General features: G+C 50.9%; 1 protein-coding gene across 5 annotated transcripts in view; it reads left to right on the forward strand.

Annotated features, from left to right (window-relative positions):
- Positions 1 to 10,925: 10,925 nt before the first annotated feature.
- LOC122369514 (sodium/calcium exchanger 2-like) overlaps positions 10,926 to 25,311 on the forward strand; it is a 52,948-nt gene continuing 38,562 nt past the window's right edge. For 4 of the 5 annotated variants that reach the window (XM_043344308.1, XM_043344311.1, XM_043344310.1 and 1 more), the window contains exons 1-3: positions 10,934 to 13,014; positions 21,307 to 21,398; positions 23,351 to 23,493. In XM_043344308.1, coding sequence (XP_043200243.1) covers positions 11,312 to 13,014; positions 21,307 to 21,398; positions 23,351 to 23,493 — 1,938 coding nt within the window. In that variant the 5' untranslated portion in view covers positions 10,934 to 11,311. Of the gene's footprint in view, positions 13,015 to 21,306; positions 21,399 to 23,350; positions 23,494 to 25,311 lie in introns of all 5 variants that reach the window. The other variant, XM_043344309.1, reaches the window with a different exon arrangement.

Raw genomic sequence — 25,311 nt, forward strand, 5'->3', positions numbered from 1 at the left:
CAACGTTCATGTTTGTTAGGATACATATTATCAGGAAGATTACGCGAATTAGGTAGGCAAACGTGGAATAAAATAGGTGCTGGATGTTTTGGTTTTGGTGCTGAATCAGCAAACAGCAAATACGGAGTTCAACTAGACGATCTGGCAACTTTAGGCTGTGTGGAAGCAATTAGGTGCCAGATTCAGATATTAGGGTTGAATAAGCATTTTGGGGCTGATCAGCAATTAGGTGCCAGAAACAGCTTTTTAGGGACCAGAAACAAATATTCCCCATTAAAAACAGCAGAAAGCCAGCTAAGCAGAAGTGCCTAACAACGAAAGTGGCGCGACGCGGCGAATAAACAAAATTCCGATCGTGGCCACAAAAAGCGACCGGTACAGAAGATTTGCAGTTTCTTTTTCTCATTTTGGCTGTTCTTTCTTCCTCACCGGGCTCAACATGATAAAATAGAGTAAGAATTAGCTTCGAATCTTCACATTGACTCAAAATCACGCAACATTTTTGTGCGTAGTTTACACCACTGATATCAAGAGCTTGATAAAATATTCGGCGTTAATTACGTCGTTTTATGAAACTCAAATGGCATCAATTGGTCCGGAATCGAGAATTTGCCGTAAATGAAGCTCCGTACTTTCGATGGCGTGAATTACTCCGGTCTCCGGCTTTATGAAACCGAATTGGCATCAAATACGCCAAATCTGGCATAATTGACGGAACGCCGTAAGTAATTCCTTTTATGAAACGAGGCCCAGGACACACCAGCCAACATCTGTGCACAATCTGGCTACAATTCTACCTATGGTTTGCCCTCTACGAATAAATACGTGCTAGATCGGAAAAATCCCCACTGTGCGATGGTCGTAGAAAGACGGGGAGAACGGCAATCGAAAGCTCTCAACAAGGCGGATCTAAAGAGCCCAAATTTTTTTGCTTAAATAGGTCAGAGGTCAGGTCAAGGTCAGGTCAAGGGTACAAAATGCAAGTTTCTACAGTATCGGCCTTGCACCGTAGTTGCCGAAGAATGGACTGAGACTGATTGCCCAAAACGTGTTCTTAGACTACCAAGACAATAGTCGTTGCAAAAAATGTCATTCAAAGGTCAAGGTCAAGGTCAGGTCAGGTCAGGTCAGGTCACCAAAAACAAAATATAGAAAAGGGCATGTGCGACACATGTTTTATGGGTCATTTTACTCATAGAATTCAATAGGCACACTCAACAAGTGATATGGACCACCTCTGGATGAACTTGGGGTCGAGGTCCGGTCAAGGTCAGGTCAAGTGAGGTCAAATTTTGAAGTTGGTTGTTAAGGCCTAAAAAGGTGTCTATCTGATGCAGTTTTCCACGGCGAATCGAATGGTGCTATTTTCGTTTCCGTACGAGGTCTAAAACTTCCAAAAATCATTTTTTTCAAAAATTTTGTGTGTCGTGACGCCATAAAATTTTGAATAACTCCCACATTTTTGAACCGATTCTTCTAAAAATTAGTATGTAGGTGCACATAGACCACTTCTCTGACATATGTTCCGTTTTATATACCCTCATAATTTTGGATTTTATAATTATTTTCCCAAAAAAAGTCAGTTTTTTTTTTAATTTGGGCCAAAATCCCAAATTTTCAACAAAAAAAAAACAAGATAGCCATTTGATAGACACAGTAGAATCACGTATAACGTTTTTGTTACGTCTTGATTCCTTTAAAATTGAAGATTTTAGCGGCGTTTGAAATTTTGCCGTTTTTGAGGCGAAAATGGCGAACATGACGTCACTAAAACGTCAATTTCTCAAAAAATTTCCGACGGATTTCGCTCAAATTTTCAGGGATCGTGTCAAATTGATGTATGATAAGGTACTGAAAGTTTCACGTCGCTGGCGTAACGCGTTTAGAAGTTATTAGCGAAAAACGGGAGGGGGGCAGATTCTGCCCCCCCCCCCCCAGCGGGGCGCGGGTGATATCCACCAAATGAATGCAACAATGGCCTTTTAAGTTGATCTCTGTGGCCATCTGTCTATGGAGCGACCAATATGAAAGTTGGGTGAATTCACCGGGGTTACCTACATGACTATGAGCAAGCAAATGTGTATCAGGAATGGATTTAGGTGGAGAATTGCGCTGGACCATGAATGCTCGAGCGACCACGCCCCGCGTCCGACTCCCAACCGCCGCGTGACCCGAGGCCCCGGCGGTCACGTGACCTACCGGCCGGGACTGCAAACGGCCTTCAACACCATTATCGTATGACGTCATATCCTACTGAGGTGCTGATTGGTCGGAATTAGATACCTGAAGGTAATTATCCGCCGTAGTTATTTTTGTGTCATTGTTTTGCGTGTTTTTCTTATATGAAATGTAATAAAAAATTGCCATATTTTAATCACCATTAAAACATAACTGAATAGGTATAAAAGAGAACTCGATATATACTTTCCTTGTTTTTAAGAATTCCGGAATTAGATACCCGAGGGAGCAAAGAGGGAGCAAGTTGCCACGCTGATTTGATACCTCATAGTAGAAAGGTGGGCTACTAGAACCGAAAATTGCTGTGTTTGTAAATAAATAAGTGATTTGAGGGCAAAGAATGCCCGGATTTAAACTTCTAAAATTATTTTGAACATAAAATATTTCAGTTTGAGGGATGTTAAGGCCTCAAAGAGTAGGTACTTTTCAGGTATCAAATAGGTTCCTCTGCGAAAGTTCCGTCGTGAAAACGGCTGATATGAAGATATTTGTTGCAAAAAAAAAAGATTTGGTGCAGCAAAGTTGGTCGAGTTTGGTATATTCGCCAATTAACCCGTCGTGAAAGCGGCCATTACGCGACCCCTGACGGGGATGGTCTGCGGCTGGTGGGAGCTGCAGCCGCAGCCAGTTGGAGTCCGCTGAGTGGGACAGACCTTACCCGGCCCTGATGGGCACGTTGAACTTTCGAATCTCATCCTCCCGTTACCCGGCATTGCGTGCTTGGACGGTAAGGGACGGGGTCTACGCAGCAAGCTTTGCTTAGCGTGGGCTAAGCAAAGCTTGTCTCTGTCTCCCGTCCATTTTAACAGTCGAATTAAATTGATAAAAAATTTGGGGGGGGGGGCCAGGTGCAGTCTACAGCAGAAGTGATGTGCGGTTTCAGTCATGGATATGTTCTGATTCTGAAGCTTAGGAACGATTAGCCGGACTATAATGAAATTTTGAATGTAGCTTACATGTATCGTCACCCTTGCAGTGCAACTATTGACGTCTCCTTGACGATTACTCTGCATTTAAAAAATCGCCTGCAGTCAAAGCCATCCGTTGAGACTGGTAAAACCGCACATTACTTAAGCGGTGGGCTGTACGTTTTATATAATTTGCCACGTCATGTATGTACCTAGTTTTCACGATGGGACTTTCGCGATGAAACCTATTTGATACCTGGAAAGGTACAGCCCACCGCTTTGAACTATATCGGGTTGGCCCGCCCGGGGAGGTCCGGCTACAGGGTGGGCGCGGCGGCGGCTCTGTAACGTTACGTGGATGGCTCCATCGCTGTACTTCTGACTTGTTATATTGCAGAATACGGTCGCCAATGAATAAATCTTTGCAATTTTTAACCCTCGCCCATATAGGGGGTGAGGGTGGGGGTCGAACGGACCCCTCTCGGTTTTTCGCAAAAAGCTCGCGTAAAAAGCGGCCGATCGCGACGAAACTTTCAGTACCCTCGAGTTTATCAACTTTACACCTACCCTTTAAATTTAACAACTCTGACCCCAATGACCTTTGACCTGTGACCTGAGACCATGTTTGGCCGGAATCGCGATTCGGCGTATGTTTACTTGCATTAGCCGCGCGTTTGCAGTCTTTTCATGGTTTCAAGCGTCTCAACATGTGATTTTATGATGTTGGTCCCATGCATTATGGTCGGTGTCAAGATCACTTGAAGGTCAGGTCAGTTCAATTGTTGGGATATTGTGACCGCGGACCGGCCGTGTGGGGCCGTGGAACAGGATGGGTCGGCGGCCCGGCCGTCCGGCCGGCGAGCCGCCTGACCGCCGCGCGGTCACCGCGCATGCGCTCTGTGCCGTGGTTATATAACGGCGCGACCGTGACCGGGCGTGGTCAGTCGGCGGGTCGCCGTGTCCGTGCTTGGTCTTCGGTCGCTGGAAGCACAATACACCGTGTCGTGGTATATGCAGCTTTACTTGGCCCTAACACAATGACCTTTGATGACCTCGGTTCACCTTTTTTAGTTTTACATGCTTCCAGGCTAGTTTTTGGAGCTGATTTCGAATTTAGTAACCAATTGAACATATAGGAAGAAGTTTTGGGGCCTTCGTAACATGCAACGAAGCTGTCAGTGGCGGTTGACACCTATTAATTATGAATACCCGGCAGGACGCTTACTGGTTGGCCTGACCTGACCTGACCCGACCTACGTTCGCGGCTAGCAAAACACCAATACGGGCGAGGGTTAATGACATGAAGGTGCTTATGGTGTAAGTCTTTGTTTTTACTCCCTTTGCTGAGGTTCAGTCCTATCGGTGCGTGTATTTCAGCAACCATCTACCGATTCATGTGCTTCACCAGGAGTATTCACACAGAAACATAATTAGATATTGATTTTTTTCAAGCAACTTTGGACAATCATAAGAATTTACCAGAGAAATGATGGGAATTTCGTAAACGATCCCTCCTCCTAATGCCCATCATTACTGGGACCCACAATTTTATGCCTCTTATTTTCGGTTAAATTCCAGGATTTCGTAATCAGAGTCGGAGTCGTTCGGAGTTAACAGTTCTAACCCCAGTCAGAGTCGGAATCGGAATCGATTTTGGAATCCGGACCAAGACTCGTAGTCTGAGTCACCGAAAAACCATCGACTGCGTGGACTTGCCATGGCTGCGGAGTCCGAGTCGATCGTAGTCGACAGTTTTGCCCGGAGTCAGAGTTGAAATTGACTTTTGAAAGCCGTAGTCGGAGTCGGAGTAACTCCATCGACTTCACAGCCCTGGTAAGCACATCACCTGTCGTAAGCTAGTTCTCCTTACTTTCAGAGGCGGAACTATGCCGTAATATGTCAGCAAGCATTTATAATGCATCGTAAAAGGTCTCACATAGGTTTAACTGTCAATTTTGAAACCAGGGAACCATTTTCAACGGATCCGAGCAGCGCTGGGATTAAATTCGCGCTAAACTGGTGTTTGGCCACACTGTGAGCGGTCGCTGAGCGCGCTGTGTGTTGCGGCTCGGCATAAGCAGAGCGCCGCGATCATACCGGATCCGGCTGATGGGTGACGATTGTTGTCGGCGACCGACCGACCGACCGACCGACCGACCGACCGACCGACCGACCGACCGACCGACCGACCGACCGACCGACCGACCGACCGACCGACCGACCGACCGACCGACCGACCGACCGACCGATGGGCGCCCCAGTCGGTCAGTGGACAGCTGATGGGCGCCCCAGTCGGTCAATGTGGAGCTGATGGGCGCCCCAGTCGGTCAATGTGGAGCTGATGGGCGCCCCAGTCGGTCAATGTGGAGCTGATGGGCGCCCCAGTCGGTCAATGTGGAGCTGATGGGCGCCCCAGTCGGTCAATGTGGAGCTGATGGGCGCCCCAGTCGGTCAATGTGGACAGCTGATGGGCGCCCCAGTCGGTCAATGTGGAGCTGATGGGCGCCCCAGTCGGTCAGTGGACAGCTGATGGGCGCCCCAGTCGATCAATGTGGAGCTGATGGGCGTCCCAGTCCAGTAATTGTCCGGTGGCCGCGGACAGCCTGGCCGACCAGCGTCCGCCAGTCAGGGCGAAAGGGGGCAGTGAATGGAGTGCGCCTCGCCCCCTGCTCTCGAGTAGGTGGATGGCGACGGACCTTGAGCGGCACACCGCGCCCCTGACAGACCGAGCCTAGTGTGGTCGACGCACTGCGCCCCTGACAGACCGAACCGGGGCGACTCATTGTGCCTCTCGGCTTAGGTTTTATGTGTACGGTTCGCTTAGCGTTGGAAATGAAGTTAAAAAACATCGAAGCATAAGGTGGCGTTACAGGATAGCTTTCAGCCACTTCAGCTTCCTGACAACCGCTACTGGACAACCGGTTTGGTCACTCGGCTGTTTGCATGTCCTCGATTTCTTCGTCGGCCAGGCTGACACAGGATACATTGGTGCGTACGTATTGGTGTGACTGTGTACATAAACAATATGGAGAACTTAGCACCTTTACATAAAAAAGCCAAAATGCTGCGAGCAGCCTGCTTCGTCAGCAAAAGGCCGTCCCTAGTCAAGGCACGCCTCGCTGTTTTGTTTTTAGTTAGCGCCCTGCACAGACATTCTGAGAGCGCATCGTAATGCGTAAACGACGACTGGGCGACGTTCGCCGCGACTACGCTATTTTTGGAGTTTTTGCCCTCTGGAGGCTAAACCGTTGACCTGAGGTCAAATCTGAGGACATGTTGGCGAAAAAACGTTAAAAGAGCTATTGAATGCGCTTTTCCGCGGCGCCGCGCTGTAGCTCTTTCGGTTCCCGAGTTAGCCGTTGGCAGTTTCCAAAATGTTGAAATAGCCAACATTTTACCTTTGGTGACCTCTGGTGGCCTGACCTTTGACTTGACCCAAAAAACGACTGAAGTGTTTTCGTCCTTATTTTGGGCGTTCTTTCGATTGCCGCTTACCGCGTTGTCGCTACGTGGCCCAGAAGCCGAGCTGGAAGGGGGGTGTTCACCCCCCCTTCTAACTTGGAGTCCGGCCCGGCGCGGCGCGGAAGACACCCCCACCCGGCCCGGCGCGGAAGTCTTGGAGCACCGGCCCGGCGCGGGTTAACCCGCGCGGGGCTGGGGGGTAAATTTTACCCCCCTCGCGAATTTTTGCGATATCTCAAAAACGGCGGCGCGCAGCGCCGCCAAACTTTCAGTACCTTTTCTTACATCAATTTGACACGTTCCCTGAAAATCTGAGCGAAATCCGTCGGAAAATTTTTGAGAAATTGACGTTTTAGTGACGTCATGTTCGCCATTTTCGCCTCAAAAACGGCAAAAGTTCAAACGCCGCTAACATCTTCATTTTTAAAGGAATCAAGACGTAACAAAAAAGGTTATACGTAATTTTATTTTGTCTATCAAATGGCTATCTCGGTTTTTTGAAAATTTTGGATTTTGGCCTAAATTTTTTCAAAAAACTGACTTTTTTGGGAAAATCATTATAAAATCCAAAATTTTGAGTCTATCGAAAAAAACGGAATATATGTCAGAGAAGTGGTCTATGTGCACCTACATACCAAATTTTAGAAGAATCGGTTCAAAAATGTGGGAGTTATTCAAAATTTTATGACGTCACGACACACAAATGTTTTGAAAAATGACTTTTTTGGAAGTTCTAGACCTCGTACGGAAACAAAAATAGCACCATTCGATTCGCCGTGAAATACTGCATCAGATAGACACCTTTTTAGGCCTTAACAACCAACTTCAAAATTTGACCTCACTTGACCTGACCTTGACCTGACCTCGACCTGAAATTCATCCAGAGGTGGTCCATATCACTTATTGAGTGTGCCTATTGAATTCTATGAGTAAAATGACCCATAAAACATGTGTCGCACATGCCCTTTTCTATATTTTGTTTTTTGGTGACCTGACCTGACCTGACCTGACCTTGACCTTGACCTCTGAATGATATTGTATGCAACGAATATTGTCTTGGTAGCCTAAGAACACGTTTTGGGCGATCAGTCTCAGTCCATGACTCCATTCTTCGGCAACTACGGTGCAAGGCCGATACTGTAGAAACTTGCAATTTGTACCCTTGACCTGACCTTGACCTTGACCTCAAACTTTAAATTAAGTACATGTTTTTAGTAGTTCGTGATGAGAGCTTTCGATTGGCGTTTGAATTTTCCAAACGGACCATTAGTTCGGGAGATAACAGGGGGGGGGTAAAATTTACCCCCCCCCCCAGCCCCGCGCGTTCGGCTGGAGGCCCCAGCCCCGCGCGGGTTAAAGGAACTATCCCACCTTCTAAAATGTTGTTAAAACCAGTAAAATTGTGCCCGACTTTATAGATTGGATGACCAGGAACACGGTTCTGGCATTTATTTTTCATTAAACATCTTAGGCTTCCCATATTCCAAACACAAACTTTCAAATATGTGACGTCACAGCCCAAAATTACCTCCTTCCCCAGGCCACATTACTGTCATAAAGCTGATTCTTTTTACTCTGTAGGCACCACAACAAAGTTCAGACCAAGTTTTAAGCGATTTTTCAACGAACAAACCCATTTAAATCAGAATGACTAAACGAGGTGACGTCACACTAACGGTCGCTCCATGTTGAAGATAGGGCCTTGTGCAAGGCCCATTTTCAAATGAAGGGAACGAATTTCTTCAACACGAAGAGGCCGCGGGGGTTGCAACCTAGATAGATAGTGGTTTCTGAACCTCGCCGCAGACTTGGCTATCTCAACTCAAACCCCATGTTAAAGGTGGGATAGTCCCTTAGAAATAGAAAGTGCGCAACAAGTGCCGCACTTTCAGCTGCCAAACTGCTTCCAAATAAAGTCGCTAGAAACAGCGGAGATTCGAAAAAGTAAATAAAGTAAAAGTAAAATATCTTAAAAACCGGCGAATATTTTTTCGGTGAAATTTGGTAGAGATTCGTTTTCACTCTTTCTGAATCGAGCAACATCACTTTCATGCCAATTCATTTATTTTTTGAAGGTGGAAGGGTCCCTTTAATTTGACGTCAGAAAGTAATTTAAGCCCTCGCATGTGTGCGGCGTTTGCCAGCTTCTAATGTGTGTGTGGGGGGGGGGGTCGGTTGGACCCCCCTTGTCGTCTGGCCCCTGATCGAGCTAGAGCTTCGCGGAAACAACGAGCGTGTTGCCCGTGACGAGAGGAAGCCGATGATACCCAATTTTAAGGTCCTAGGTCATTGGTTGACCTTCCAGGTCAGGTGAATGACCCAAAGTCGGGAAAATCGGGACCTGTTAGAAAGTCGTTAAGTGTGGCTGCCAAGGGGTTTTTCTGGGTGCTGATCACGAATATCGTGTTAGTTTTGATCACAGATGATGTCTTTAAGCATTTAGACCAGGTCGGGTCAGGTCAGGTCAGGTCAAACAGTAGGCGTCGTGATGGGTATTCGTAGTACGTGTCAACCGCCTCTGACAGCTTCGTAACATGTTACGAAGTCACCAAAACTACTTTATGTTCAAATGGTTGCTAAGTTCGAATTCAGCTCCAAAAACTAGCCTAGAAACATGTAAAACTCGAAAAAGTGAACCGAGGTCACCAAAGGTCAATGACCTGACCTGACCTTCAGATGACCTTGACACCTACCCTAATGCATGGGAGCAACATCAAATCACATGTTTGAACGTTTGAAACCACGAAAAGCTTGCAAACACGCGACTTAATGCGAGCTGACATACGCGGAATCGCGATTCCGGCCAAACATGGTCTCGAAAAAGGGGTCACAGGTCAAAGGTCATTTGGGTCAGGGTCATGAAAGTTTCAGGGTAGGTTTAAAATTGATTAATGCGAGGGTGCTGAAAGTGTCGTCGCGATCGGCCGCTTTTTACGCGAGTTATTCGCGAAAAACCATGGGGGGTCCATCCAACCCCCCTACACATGCGAGGGTTAAAACTTTGACATAAAGCCAAGGCCCAAAGTCTGGACTCTTGACCTGGCCGGATAAGGTCATGATGAACATCAGGCGATTCTATCGCTGAGCTGAACACATCGTGGAATTATTTTCATCGCTTTAGCATATGTGTCTATAGTTACTGTAAAAAACTTGAAAAGCATTTTTGACCTGAGCTGATCTCAGAGGCATAAATGAGGTCACGGGTGCATTTTTCGATTAATTGTGGCTGTGCCATGTTTACATGTTCCCCGATGTGTTAGTGTTATTATGCATTTCGTCCAAAAGAAGCGCAGTTCAAACTTCAAATCCTAGGACCTACGTCACCGATATTATAATCCCAAGATAATGTTTTATATGCCTACTTAGGTTACTTTTGCTATCATTAATCGCTGAAAATTGCAAGCGAAAAGCGATCATTCAGTCGACGTAACCATGGCGAGCAATTCATCATTGTTCCCGTGGAAATGTCATTTGACGTGACTTGTGACCTGACCTCGAGCGATCGGGGTCTGAAACTTCTAACAACATGTGCAGAAAAAGCGTAAAGATGTGTGACAAAAACAGTTCCTGTCAGGCGCGGGTTACGTCATTCAACACACTCAGATCCAGGCATAAGTAAATAAGCGATTTTTAGGCGTCGAACCCCTGTTTCAGGGGCGCCTGCATATTTTCTCAGTTAACTTTATTTTAATAACAGCCTTATGTCGTTTATTTTGACTATTTTCTTCTAAATTTGATTTCCCTTTGGGTACAACATGCAAAAGGCAATATGTTTCGGAGACATGTAAATTACAATATCGTTGGATAAGTTAACGCCTTTGACGAGTGTGATGGCCTACGGAATGTATCCGTACAAGTTTGGGGACCGTGGCGACGCCCCTGGTCGAAAAGACGACATGCTCGAATATTTGTCAACGGTGATCAACAAACCCCTATTCTGTCACATGGAATTATGCATGCGTAATTGTGCATTGCTGTAACATTTTACATATAATGTCTCCAGTCTTCGAGCAAATCTTGTAGTAGGCGGGGATTTGGGAATCCCTGGTAGCTGATGAATTTTATTTTTAAAGGATGTTTGACTCAACTACGATGGGCCCCTGACAAATATTTCAGGGGTGGGGGGTGGGGGTAGCTGACCCTCTGACTTTCTCTGGCTACGCCACTGGTAGGTAATCGCTAAAGAACTGTATTTAAAACGTTAGCTGTACCTAATTTGTGCATGCAGTATGCATGTGTAAGTTCGGGGGGTGTAGGTGGGGGAGGGGGGGGGGGGCTATCCGACATGTCGCTGAAGCCCTTGTTGTCTGTCTGCAGGTCTCGGCTCATCTTCTTCACCTAAGCGGCGTGTTTACTGGCCGTGGTTAGGGGTTCCGTACGCACCGTAGGGACACCGGCCGTAGGGGACACCGCAGTGGACACCGGCAGTGGACACCAGCATTCCAGCCGGTCTGCCTTGCGACTGACGTCACGCGACTGACGTCACGCCAGCGCAGCGCTCGGTGTGTATGTATGTATGTGTGTGTGTAAGTGTATGTGTGTGTGACGTCACTGGCGCTCGGGCCGGGGCGTGTCGGCGGCGACTGCACTGCAGTGCGGCCTGGTGCGCCGACGGGAGAGGTGGTGGGGCGTCGGACCGCCGCGAGAGCTCGGTGCCGAGGTGGTGGTGGAGCCGGTGATGGAGCGGTAGCGCGACCGCCGCCATGCCGCCGGCGCTGCTGTTGCTGCTGCTGCTGATGGCGGCCGTGACGGCGCGGGCCGACAACACCACCCAGCGCTGCGTGCCGGGCCTCCTGCTGCCCGTCTGGGAGCCGCAGCACAGCCTCAGCACTGGAGATGTGCTGGCGCGCGCGCTCGTCTACTTTCTCTCACTCATCTACCTTTTTATTGGCGTGTCGATCGTAGCCGACCGCTTCATGGCCTCCATCGAGGTCATCACCTCCAAGGAGAAAGAGGTCACCGTCAAGAAGGCCAACGGCGAGACGCAGATTGTTGTTGTGCGAGTCTGGAACGAGACGGTGGCCAACCTGACGCTGATGGCTCTGGGCTCGTCGGCCCCCGAGATCCTCCTCTCCATTATTGAAATATACGCCAAGAACTTTGATGCGGGCGCGCTGGGGCCGGGTACTATTGTGGGCAGCGCCGCTTTCAACCTGTTTGTCATCATCGCCATTTGTGTGTATGTCATCCCCGACGGGGAGGTGCGCAAGATCAAACACCTGCGCGTGTTCTTCGTGACGGCTACGTGGTCCATCTTCGCCTACGTGTGGCTGTACCTGATCCTGGCGGTGATCACGCCCGGAGTGGTGGACGTGTGGGAGGCCCTGCTGACGCTGCTCTTCTTCCCGGCTACCGTGACCACCGCCTACATCGCCGACCGGCGCATGCTCTTCTACAAGTACATGAAGAAGGACTACCGTGTCAACAAGCGTGGCGTCATCGTGGAGAGCGAAGGTTTGGAGCTGAGCAGGCCCAGCCACGGGCCGTTGGGCGGCGAGCTCAAACAGCTCGACGAGGAGCAGGTGGACGAGGCGGTGCGCGAGTTCGAGGAAAACCGACGCGAGTACATTCGGATCCTGCGCAAGCTGCGTCAGCTGCACCCCAGCCTCGAGATGGAGCAGCTCGAGCTGATGGCACGCGAGGAGGTTCTCAACAGGGGGCCCAAGTCGCGCGCCTTCTACCGAATCCAGGCCACGCGCAAACTCACCGGAGGCGGGAATCTGATGCGGCGCGCGCTGCAGGCGGAACGGCGTGCCAGCACTGTCGACCTCGATGACGTCAAGATGGACGACAGCCAGCACGCCATCCACGTGTTCTTCGACCCGGGCCACTACACTGTGATGGAGAGCGTCGGGGAGCTGGCGCTGACAGTGCGTCGCGAGGGCGGCGACCCGAACCAGTGCGTGCTGGTCGACTACCGCACAGAGGACGGCTCGGCCAGCGCCGGCAGTGACTACGTGGCCGTCGCCGGCACCCTCTTCTTCGGGCCCGGAGAGAGTGTTCAGACGATCGGTGTATCGGTCATAGACGACGATCTGTTCGAGGAGGACGAGCACTTTTACGTAAAGCTGAGCGGCCTGCGTCTGGCCAGTCGAGACGGCGCGCCGGTGGGCCAGACGAACGGCAGCGCCGTGCGCCGGCACTCGGTGCCCGAGCTGAGGCTGGTGGCGCCGTTCGTCGCCACGGTGATGATTCTGGACGATGACCACGGCGGCGTGTTCTCCGTGGCCGAGAAGGACGTGGAGATCGTAGAGTCCGTGGGCACCTACTCACTGCGCGTCTGCCGATGGTCGGGCGCGCGCGGCCGCGTGGCTGTGCCCTATGTCACCCTCGAGGGCACCGCCAAGCCCGGAAAGGACTACGAACACTGCCAGGGGGAGGTGGTCTTCGAGAACAACGAAACCGAGTGAGTACCGGCAGCACGCTCCGGCTCGTTTTCCGTTCCCAAGTGTTTCCTAAGTGACTTGCGTTCTATGTATTTTTTAGGGGAAAACTCTTCGAGACGCCCTATTAGGTGGCCTGACCACTCAAGCCCTATGAACCTAACTGTAAAATAATTGTCAGTCGTTTCATTAAAATTTTTAGGGTAGCAGAAATATTTCAAACAGGATGCTAGCAAAAGATTGATTATGTTATTCCAAATTAAATAAATGTTTTTCCTAAACAAAGTATCTGTCCTAATAACAATACAAAATGGCTACAAATTTGTAAACTGGTTGTGAGCTTCTAGGGTCAACAAAGGGCTCTCCCCTAGCTTTGATGCGCCACACTTATGCAGTGGCGCGGGAACTACTTTCAGGCGGGGGGGGGGGGGCACACCTGACATTTGCCGGTGTCATCCATGATGGAGATTGACGTAGGATACACAGGATTCTAGTTTTCTCACCGGTTTTAGGCCACTTATTTTTCACCCTTTAGCCTTCTCAACGATGAGAGAAAAAAACGAAAAATGCAAAAAAATATGTATTCCGTCTTAGTTGAGTGAAAGATTTGCCTATTTTGTAACGAAGAACAAAGGTTTAATAATAGAAATAACACTTCCGACATCGTCCTGACCTTGTCTGAACCAACTTATGCTGAATCTTACTAACACTTCTCCGTCTAGGCTGACGGTCACTCGATACAGACAAACTCAGAGTACCTACCTATATGTATTTCTATCGGACACATTTCTCTCCATTTCCACATGTATCCGTCCCTGACGGGCACTTAGGGGCCCAAGGGGTTCGCTGAGAGGCCCACCCTGGGTCAGCTCAATACATTTCATCCCGGCCTCCGAAGGCCCCAAGCCGACCTCGGGGGGGGGGGGGCTCTAAGCCAACCTCTCAGCCCCCTTACCTCAACCCAACCCACGCACACATGCCTGCCCCCGCTCCCGATGGGACGCGGCACTGCCGTCTCCGCGAGCTCCAAGTGCAGGGCCCAAGTGGCCACGCCGGGCTCGGTTGCCGGCTACCCAGTCTGGGGCGTAGGCGGGGGGAGGGGGGGGGGCACTGAGCCATGGCCGCCTGTTGGGAGGATCTGTTTATAGGGAAAACTGCGCTCCAGCCGCTTTAGGCTGTAGCGCTCTGATCGTAGCGGTAGTCGCCAATCTATGTAAGCCTGTTGATCGCTGCCTTTCTACTAGAGTTGCAAAATTTCCCTACCGCACTACCGGCATGCCGGTAATTTTTCACTACCGCAGGTTTTTTCGTGGTATCTGGCATGTCTTGCCGGTAGCATGCCGGTATTTTTGATTTTGTGCAAAAAAAAAATTATCAGCATAGGATTCAAAATTTGGACACTAAGAGGCTCTCATATTGTGTAACAGCAATATTAGCCACTGCAAGATACATTTTGTGGTAGAATTCCATTGCTACTTCCATTGCTAAGGGTAGGGGTAACACATGGACCTCGGTTTTTTTGCTTGGGGCGTGGTAGCATGCCGGTATCCCAGAAAATTTTTGTGGGGCGGGGCGGTGCCGGTAGCAGCCTTTGGGGAAAACTTTGCAACTCTACTTTCTACCCACTGGCGCGCTCATTTTGATCGGCATACTCCTACCTATCGGCGCCCTCCTATAAATCGGCGCCCTCTTACCCAAAGGCGCCCTCCTGTAGGTCGCCGGCCCGCTACCCATTAATGCTCTCCTGCTTGTCAGCGCCCCCTACTTATTGGCGCCCTCCGACCTATCGCGCCCTTCTGTGGAATTTTAATGGCCGCCCTCCTCCCTTCTGATACCCTCTTGCTGATCGCCACCCTCCTACCCATTGGCGCCCCCCTACCTAATGGCTCCCTCCTGTTAATTGTTGATCGAGACCCTCCTACCTATTGGCGCCCTCGTGCTTCCTCCTACCCACTGGGACCAGTGGCACCCTCCTGTTGATCGCCGCCCTCATACCCACTGGCGCCTTCAGGCGCTGTTCGATATCACCCTCTTGGGCAAAGGTGTCCTGCTCACCATTGCTGCCCTCCTATTGACCGTCACCCTTAAACCCATTGGTGACTTCCTGCTGATGACCGCCCTGCTACAGGGTGATCAATAAAGAATGACTTAAAGTTAGCCCCCACATAAAGTTAGCCCCCCTATTTGGCACGCCTCACTGCGTCGCGCACCCCGGCCGACCGTAGACGGTTGGATCCCGATCTGTGCGCCTGGAGCCGCTAAATGTATGATTGATTCTCGATAGGGCCGGCCGGCGCATTTGTGTGGGCTCGCTGGCCGCGCGGCGCCGTACGGTGGCCGTCCGTGTGCGTGTGGCCGCGTCCCGCGCCCGCTCGGAGACTGATCTGCCTCTCACGGAGCCGCGCCACCAAGACGCGACCACCGCTGCACTGGCCAGGGAAGGCGGGCTGGGCGCCGCTGGCTGACGAGCCTGTGTGATGAGTTGAGGCTCTCAGGTGTGAATGGTGTGCACTTATAGACTAGTTCCCCCATCCCCGTCCATTCATCCCCATCCCCCATTTCCCCATCCCCCAAAAATATCCCGTCAGCTGAAAAATAATGGCGGACCAAAAATACCCGCCCACCGAAGCCAAGAACTTCACAAACAAAATAATCAGCAAACTCTGGTGGATACTTATTCCTTGCCCATTGTCAGCTGACATCAGTTACGTCATACTTCAAGGAGATACCTAAAGCGTTTCAACCATGTTTTTTATTTGAATGGAAGCGTAAACAAATCAGACGAAGTGGGACCTAGATAAAATACTTTATTTGAATCGTTACGCGTTTTTCCCCTAAGGCAGGGTGTAAAAAACAAAGAGTAGACATTTTCAATTTATTATAAATATTCTGAGCAGATAAAATGTTATCAGACGCAGATGTCTTCGGAAAGGTAAGGAGAGGAAAGTTGCGTTGGAGGTGGCTCTTGTTCATCTTGTTGGCTAATTGTAGTTCAATTCTAAATAATAATTTTCAGTTTTTTTATCTTGGACTTTTTTGGATACATCTTGGATGGGGTATTTCGGTGTACTGATCAATAATTTCATGTTGGTTTTGATCGCAAATGATGTCTATGTGCATTTAGGCTAGATTGGGTCAGGTCAGGTCAACCAGTAGACGTCTTGCCTACTGGTATGAACACCCTACTGGTCAACCAGTATAGGGTATTCATACAGGGTGCTCATTAGCCCGCGCCCTGGTGGGGATGGGGCTATTTTTTGCCCCCCTCCCCTCCAGACTTTTCAATATAGCCCTTACCGACTTCTATTCACATACCAAATTTTAGATCGATATCTCTCTTTTCGGCCAAGTTATAGCGAAAAGGCTGTTCAAAATTGATAACGTTAAATTTTCAAACTCAATCTTAGCAATTCTAGACCACGTAGCGCAAAAAAGACCGCCATTAGCTCGCCGTGACGAGCTGCATCGAATCAATAGCCATTTTATGCAAAAATATCAACTTTGAAATTTGACCTTTTTTGACCTGACATTGACCTGCCCTCCACCAGGAAGTGACCTAAACCGTGATAGTCTTATAATCTACACCAATGACTTGAGTTCGAAATGAAAAATTGGCCATAAAACATGCATCACACAGCCCTAGTAAAATTGGGTTCATGTGCTGACCCTTGGTGACCTGGCCTGTGAACTGACCTGGTGTTATCAGTGACCTCTAATAGTAACATATGCACTAGGCAACTGACGCCCTATCGCTGATTTTCGATAAAATGCGATTTATTCGATGTTATAGCGCATTCCCTAGATCTAGAAGACCCGTGATCGGCAAAACATTTTATCTTTGACCTGACCTGTGACGTCATCGGTGACCCTGAGGTCAATGAAATTGGATTTCCTCAAAAAAATTTGACTGGGTTTTCGAACGCCGTTTGAATTTTGTGGATCCGTTCAGTAGTTTCGGAGATACGAGGGGGGCAAAAAATAGCCCCCCCCCCACCAGGTCGCGGTATAAACAGACCCCACCAGGGCGCGGGTTAGCAAATGTCATAAAGTAAGCCCCAGCCGGAGGCACGTGATATATATTCTAACATACAAACAGCACGTATTTAGAATGACAAATCTTGGACGTTTGACATCACGCACACGAAAATCAGCTGTGATACTTGGTGTGCGTACAAGAGGTGCTCAAAGTGCCTTCGCTTCTCCGCACGGCAAGCTCGGCCTTGACCTTCGCTCCGTGCGTATTCTTGCATGGAATCAGCTTCTGTGGATTTCTTGTTGACTAGGAGACTGTATTCTTTCTGTTTGTAGCACAAATCACTTTTCGGCACTCCAGATTACCCATTTGAGCAATGTTTCCGCTTGACTGATCCAGAAGGTGCACGCTTCCAGTCTCGACACCATGCTGTCAGCGGAGAGGACGGCCGTTACGATTTGTCGACACACTCCAAAAAACATTTCCCGGCCTCCTGAAGACTTGCAAAAATGGATATTGGGTTGATTTTGGGAAAAAATGACAAGACTCTCCACTTCCTAAGGACCCAGCAACTGGCCATCCTACAGTCCGGATTTTTCCTTCCTAAACTTCACCTTCTGGCTCCAAGCAGCTCATAAGTGGCCGAAGACTTTTGCCCGTAGGATGGTCGGCGACCATCTGAGACAAATGGCGCGGCACATCCGGCGCCGGGCCGAGCATGCCACGCGGGGAAGCGCTGGCATTTCGAGCACCTCCTATAGACAAACCAAGTGTCACAACTGAGTTTCGTGTGGGTGATGTCAAATGTCCAAGAGTTGTCATTCTAACGGTGTGCTGTTTATATGTTAAAATACTCATTATGTGCCTCTAGCGGGGACGTACTTTATATCATTTGCTAATGAACACCCGGTAGTAGGTGTCAACCGCCACTGACAGCTTCGTAACATGTTACGAAGGCACCGAAGCTACTTCGTAAATGTTCAAATGGATGCTAAATTTGAAATCAGCTCCAAAACTAGCCTAGAAACATATAAAACTCGAAAAGTGAACCAAGGTCATCAAAGGTCAATGGCCTGACCTTGCCTTCACGTGACCCTTACATAACCCTCGCCGGCCGAGGGGGGGGGGCGGGTGCCGCCCCCCCATAGGGTTTTTTTTTTTCGCGATAGCTCCGAACACGCCGGCGGTAGAGAGCTGAAACTTGGCATACCTGATCTTTGATCCAAGCCGCATCTTTTGACACCAACCGCATTTTTGGGTCAGGTCAGGTCACTGACCTATGACGTCATAAGTGAACCTCTGCACGGTCTTCAGATGTCGCAACTTCGCAACGCCCTCACTGCCAGAGGAGATGTCACAGGGAAATGAAACTTGCAGGATCTAGTATCCATTATGAGTCTCACAACTTGTATATCTCGGATTTTTCCTAAAGGTCATATGAGGTCAGGTCATTTTCGTGACCTCACCATTATAAGTCAATGGGGAAAAATGAAAACTGCTATTCTGGCGCCGGGAACGATCTCCAACTATCTCAAGCACACAGAATCGTGATTTGATGCACTCCTTGTAAGGTGAGATGCGTCACTTTTGTAATGTTGACCTTGCGTGACGTCGTTTATGACGTCATCAAGGTCATATTAGTTTTTCGTCAATAACTCTTGATCAAATTGAGCTAGCGAGTCGAGAAAGCCACCAATGGACTCAGGAAGACCTGCTGAATCGAATGATATGCGACATGACCTCTTTCGACCAACTTCGTGACCTGGGGGTGCTGACCTGACCTTGACCTGAGGTCAACACCCTAAGTTGACCTGACCCGGACAAAAAGTATATCATTCGACGCGCCTGAGCGAGGCAAATACGATGCTGCCAAAATCGCGGCTCTGCGGCCGTTTTTTGCGAAGTTATTCACCAAAAACTGAACCGTACCCTGGGGCACTTGACCTGACCTCAGAGGTCACCGGTTGACCTAGGACCTTAAAATCGGGTACCAATCTCTGCGTCTCGTAACGGCGCACACGGTCGTTTTTTCCGCGACGCGCTAGCTCCACCAGGGGCGAAACGGCGAGGGGGGGGTCGTACCCGCCCCACCCCCCCCCCCCCCCTCGGCCGGCGCGTATGTAGAAAACCAATAGGTCCGGCGAGGGATAATGCATGGGATCAACATTATTTCACATGTTTGAACGCTTAAAACTACAAAAAACTGCAAACACGGATATTGTGAGCCGACATACGCCCAATCGCAATTCCGACCAAACATGGTCTCGATAAATAGGTCACAGGTCAAAGGTCATTTGGGTCAGCGTCATAAAACTTTGAGGGTATGTGTGGCATTGATTGACTCGATACTGAAAGCTTCGTCGCGATCAGCCGCTTTTTGCGTGAGTAAGTCACGGAAAACCGAGGGGGTCCGTTCGACCCCGTATAAGTGCGAGGGTTAAACGTTTAATGATGCGAGACAATAACATAAGAACGTAGTGACGCCGAGAAAGAAAGTCATAAGCCAATCCAGCGCGACCAGTCGCTCGGCCACGGCCGCGGTCCGTCTGCCTCACGGTGCGGCGAGGCTGTGAAAAACGTGACCGTCCCTTGCGGAGACTGGGTTGGGCTCCTGGCGATTGGGAGCGCGGTGAGCTGATGCCCGTCCCCGCGAGGAACGATCACGTTTTTCCAGCCTCGTCGCATCGTTTAGCAGACGGGTAGCGGCCGTGGCCGAGTGAGTGTATGTACTGCTGCTTGTTCCGCGCCGCCAGACCTTCCGCTGTTTGTCCCACCAGACCTTCTGCCTCCTCTGCTGACGGGTAACACCTCCCCTCACAGACATGTCATCAGATGTGGCCACCTGTGCAGACGCTGCGTCCAGCTTAGTACGAAGCACACGTCCATGCAGCTACTCAGATGGGCTTTTTACCGGCTTTCCAGAAAATGTAGTGTCGGCTGCTGGTTTGTATCCATAGAAAATAAAAGGTCGGACATTGGAATATAACGTTAAATTGCAGTGACGAACGGTTAATAACAAAGACGCCATGACGCCGAGAAAGAAAGTCACAGACCGTTCCAGTCTGCGCCCACTCGCTCGGCCACAGCCGCGGCGGCCCGTCTCCCGCCCGAGCGCTAGGTCAGGCGTGTGACGTGACAGCGCTCCGGGCTACGGTCACCGGGCGCTGACCGTGTGACGTCCCGCGTGTGACGTCACAGCGCTCCGGGCTACGGTCACCGGGCGCTGACCGCTGCCGATCGACCCACTGCCGAACATGACTGCAGTCACACTCTAGTAAAAAATATATCTATTTTGTTCCAATTGGCAAACCAAAGCTAATCCCAAGCTACCCGACGTTTCCCACTGTTCGTCCCTAGCGAGTCAGCGACGTACTGGTTGGGGGAGGACAAAAACTCAAAATTTGACGTTCTTTCCAAGCACGTTTTCCTGCAAAGGTTTTGGCACCAAGCTTGTAAAGTATTCATTTTACTGGCATTGCGTTTCTCTCGTTGAGATGCGTCGATTGAACTAAAAGTTGACCTGAAAGGTCAACTTCAAAATTCGACCCCTGGCTAAGATCACGGAAAAGGTCACGTTGCATGTAAATCGATTCGCATCGTCGGGCTGAATGTATCTAAGGTATATACATCCCTCTAGCATGTCTATTTCTAACGTTATCGTAAAAAAACTGTTGGATACCTCACATGACCTGAGATGACCTCAGGGACATGAAGATGGATCACGGATGCAATTTTCCGATCCAGTATGCCCTGTTCGCGTGATGGTTTCAGGATCAATAGAAGCATGATAATATGACAAAAAAAAAACTTTTATTTCCAAACGTATCGACTTTATTAAAGGTCATCTTCAGTGTACAGACAGACAAGAAGGAACACAATTACATAGTGACATAATCGTCATTCGTGTTTGTTCGGTCGTCTTCATACAGGAAGATACTTAGTTTGAACGCAGGTCTCGATATTATGACTACTCTGGAACATAGACACCTTCATAATTTGAGAAATTTTAGTGAGGGCAAGCACATAGTCTTGCCCCCACTGCCCCACGGTGGTCCCGCCCGTGTATTCAGAAATGTCATTGAAAAATTGATTGAAAAAAAATTAAGTATCTTTTGCGCCGATACTAAACTGAACACATTAATTGCTTTGTTTCTGTTACTCAATTAAAATGAACTGGACTGAATGCTCCTGTGTGCCGTGCTGTCACGGTCCAATGTGGTCCTGTGTGCCGTGCTGTCACGGTCCAATGTGGTCCTGTGCGCCGCGCTGTCACGGTTACTGCCGAATGTGGCTGGCTGCTGATTCTTTGTCCAGTTCAACTGATTCGCTGTCCTGTCCACAGGCAGTACATCAACATACCCATTATCGAGGAGGACAGCTACGAAAAGGACGTGCTCTTCTATGTGGAGCTCGGGGAGCCTCGCTTCCTCTCAGGTGGGTGTGCCGGGATGGGCGACTTCCCGCAGCTCTAGTAGACGATGGAGGCCCGCTTCCTATCCGCTAACGAGACCGTCGACCCTCGTGATCATGGAGAAACGTAGAGCGAGTCTTCTTTTGTTGGGTTAGGCCCTTGCGGTCTATTTACACCAGTTCAGGGCCGGAGGGATGATAGGAACTAGGGGGAGACATTGGTCTGGGCGGGCACCCTAGTGAGTCACCGGGGCTGAGCCCGCTCCGAAGGACAGGACGACCAGCCCCAAGGTACTCATTGCACCCGGCCACGGGTGTGCTCCCTCGGGAGCAGCGTTGCCGCTCCAAGGGACCGCTGCTTGGAGCATGTCCGCATGGGACATGCTCCAAGCAGCCAGCATGGGATAAAGTTGCCTGTCCAGCCCGGAGTGGGGGTTGCGGCGTGGAGGAGAAGGATTTCAGTATCCTGAGGATGGAAACGACGGACGTGTATGTAGTAGAGCGAGCTAGCGGAGATGCGTATCTAGCTATGGACTCGGTGCGAGTGGCTGCGGGCTGGTATTGTCGGGGGACCGAACTGCTGTGCTGCGCCGTGCTGAGGCCGCTCGCTGTACCGCCCACTGATTCCGCCGTGCTGAGGCCGCTCGCTGTATGTACCGCCCACTGATTCCGCCGTGCTGAGGCCGCTCGCTGTACCGCCCACTGATTGCGCTTCACGTGCTGAGGCCGCTCGCTGTACCGCCCACTGATTCCGCCGTGCTGAGGCCGCTCGCTGTACCGCCCACTGATTCCGCCGTGCTGAGGCCGCTCGCTGTACCGCCCACTGATTCCGCTTCACGTGCTCTGTGCGGCGCCGGCTGGGCCCCCGGGGACGCTCACCGGCCGTCTGCGTAAGTGGCTCTGGCGCCCGCCGCTGCCTGCGCCGGCCGGCGGCGGCGGCGTGGTCCGCTCTCCTTTGTGGCAGGATCCAGAGGTTGCAGCGAGTGTGGGCGCTGCCCCCTTGCGCCGCCGCCGCCGCCGCCGCCGCCTGTAGAGATGCAATAGGAGCTACGCTATGTTCGTCAGTCTAGCAGCAGATTGATGCTCGCGAATCCGCTGCTATTAGCCAGTCCTTGGCCAGCCCGAATATGCTGCTGGTGACGGCGGATTCGCCGTATGTCCGTCTACCAGCAGCAGATTTGGGCCAATACCGCAGATTTGTACTGGGCACAGGAGAATCACTGTCGCGAATCCGCTGCTGAGTGGGATCACTTAGAGGGGCCAACTCTGCCGCTGCCAAATGCCGATGTGGCGAGCTTCTGTCCGACGCAACTACTTGAAATTTCCAAAGTCTGCTTCAAACAACCTCACATTTTAGTACCTACTCGTGTTTTGTCGCGTTCTTTTCCGCCTGGGGCAAACGAACGAGACTCAAGAAGCAGACACCTTTCTCATGTCATACGCATTAGTCAGAATGTCGCCAGCTCGCTCATGGGAGATGTCCATTCTTACCGCTATGTGATGAAACCACAGTTTTAGATCCAGTATCCCAATCCCCTGGTTTTCGGCTTTTGACACATTCGACGGTGGTTTTGATATTGTGACGCTGTTCTTAGACGCTGTTCTTGAGCAATGCTCCGAACAGATCTTGTGGTTTTGACGCATTTGTTCTATGCAGGGGTCATTTTTACTTTTCCTCTATTGTTTTGCAATGGTGAGATCACGAACTTGATCTGGTCACTCACAGGTCACAGAGAAAAAACGAAATATGTAAATTGTTTGCACTGATGCCCTCATGCAATACACCGAGTTTCAAAATTGTGTAACATAAGCTGTATGGAATGAAAGGATCGTGTAGTTTTTCTCTTGTGTCCCCGTGCCGCCGCGGACGCTCCCCGTGCCGCCGCTGACGCTCCCCGTGGCGCCGCTGACGCTCCCCGTGGCGCCGCTGACGCTCCCCGTGGCGCCGCTGACGCTCCCCGTGCCGCCGCTGACAGCGGACGCAGGCGCCGTGCTGGATTTGCAGCGCCGGCCGGCGGCGGAGCTGACCGACCAGCAGCGTGTGGCGCTGCTCGGCCGGCCGCGGCTCGGAGACGCCGTGCGCGCACAAATCAGGGTCAAGGAGAGCAAGGAGTTTAAGGTGAGCGCGCTGTCCACTGCCCCTGCCGCCTCTGCGCGGCTTCGTCCCAGCGTCCGTATGTGTGACATTGAACCCCCCCCTACCCCCTACCTCCCCCCCCCCGTGTGAGTGGCCCAGGACCACTGCGTGGAGCCCGCAGCCTTTTCGATAGGCTAGCGCGCGCACCGTCGCCAAGCGAATCTATGTAGTTGGCAGTGGAGCGATGACTATTGGCCTAGTGTCGCCCAGCGTCATGCATACTATAGTGTCTAGTGTCGCCTAGTGTATAAAGCGTATGTATGAATCCTAGTAGTCGCTGTCATCCTAATCGGTGACAGCGAGTTCACGGCCGGGAAGCTCCACGTCGTTTGACCCCGTTCTTAGCCAGCTGATAACTGGCGAGAGGAGGACACGCTAGACCCGGGACGACCGTGGTGGCATCTATCTAACTGCGGCACGTTCAACTTTCAGCTCAAATTATCCGCGGTGAGCCGGGCGCGAGCAAGGTCGTATGGTAGGTCCCGTCGACAACGGTGCCGGTGCTGGTAGCGGTGGCGGTGTCAGTGTCAGTGTCAGTGTCGGTGTAAGTGTGCCGGTGTCAGTGTCAGTGTCGGTGTAAGTGTGCCGGTGTCAGTGACAGTGTCAGTGTCAGTGTGTCGGTGTCAGTTTCAGTGTCGGTGTCTATGTCCGTGTCAGTGCTAGTGTCGGTGTCAGTGTCTGTGTCGGTGTCGGTGTATATGTCCGTGTCGGTGTCGGTGTGTCTGTGTATCAGTGTTTGTGTATATGTCTGTGTCGGTGTCGGTGTCCGTGTCGGTGTCGGTGCCAGTGTGTCGGTGTCAGTTTCAGTGTTTGTGTGTCTGTGTCCGTGCCAGTGTCAGTGTCAGTGTCCGTGTCCGTGTCGGTGTCGGTGTCCGTGTCAGTGTCCGTGTCAGTGTCTGTCAGTGTCGGTGTCAGTGTCGGTGTGTCTGTGTCCGTGTCGGTGTCAGTGTCGGTGTGTCCGTGTCCGTGTCAGTGCCAGTGTCGGTGTCCGTGTCCGTGTCCGTGTCCGTGTCAGTGTCGGTGTCTGTGTCCGTGTCAGTGTCGGTGTCCGTGTCAGTGTCGGTGGCCGTGTCAGTGTCGGTGTGTCTGTGTGTCGGTGTCTGTGTATATGTCTGTGTCCGTGTCAGTGTCAGTGTCGGTGTGTCCGTGTCGGTGTCGGTGTCGGTGTGTCTGTGTGTCTGTGTCGGTGTCAGTGTCGGTGTCCATGTCCGTATCGGTGTCCGTGTCCGTGTCGGTGTCTGTGTCCGTGTCAGTGTCCGTGTCGGTGTCCATGTCCGTATCGGTGTCCGTGTCCGTGTCCGTGTCCGTGTCTGTGTCCGTGTCATTGCCAGTGTCCGTATCGGTGTCTGTGTCCGTGTCCGTGTCCGTGTCGGTGTCAGTGTCGGTGTCCGTATCGGTGTCCATGTCCGTATCGGTGTCCGTGTCCGTGTCAGACGTCAGTGTCCGTATCGGTGTCAGTGTCCGTATCGGTGTCCATGTCCGTATCGGTGTCGGTGTCGGTGTCGGTGTCTGTGTATATGTCTGTGTCCGTGTCAGTGTCGGTGTCTGTGTCCGTGTCGGTGTCGGTGTGTCTGTGTGTCGGTGTCTGTGTATAGTTATGTCTGTGTCCGTGTCGGTGTCCGTGTCAGTGTCGGTGTCCGTGTTAGAATCGGTGTCGGTATCGCTATCAGTGCTCATGTGCTGGTAGGTTGAGTCGGTGTCTGACTTTTTGTGAACGACCGCGCTTTTGTGGTTGTGTGCCAATGCCGTGACACTGTGCTGTGGTGTCAATGGTCGCCGACGGCCGGCGTTGTGTTGCAG

Source organism: Amphibalanus amphitrite, unplaced genomic scaffold, assembly GCF_019059575.1.
Source record: "Amphibalanus amphitrite isolate SeventyFive unplaced genomic scaffold, NRLGWU_Aamphi_draft 001044F_arrow, whole genome shotgun sequence".
Lineage (NCBI taxonomy): Eukaryota > Metazoa > Arthropoda > Thecostraca > Balanomorpha > Balanidae > Amphibalanus > Amphibalanus amphitrite.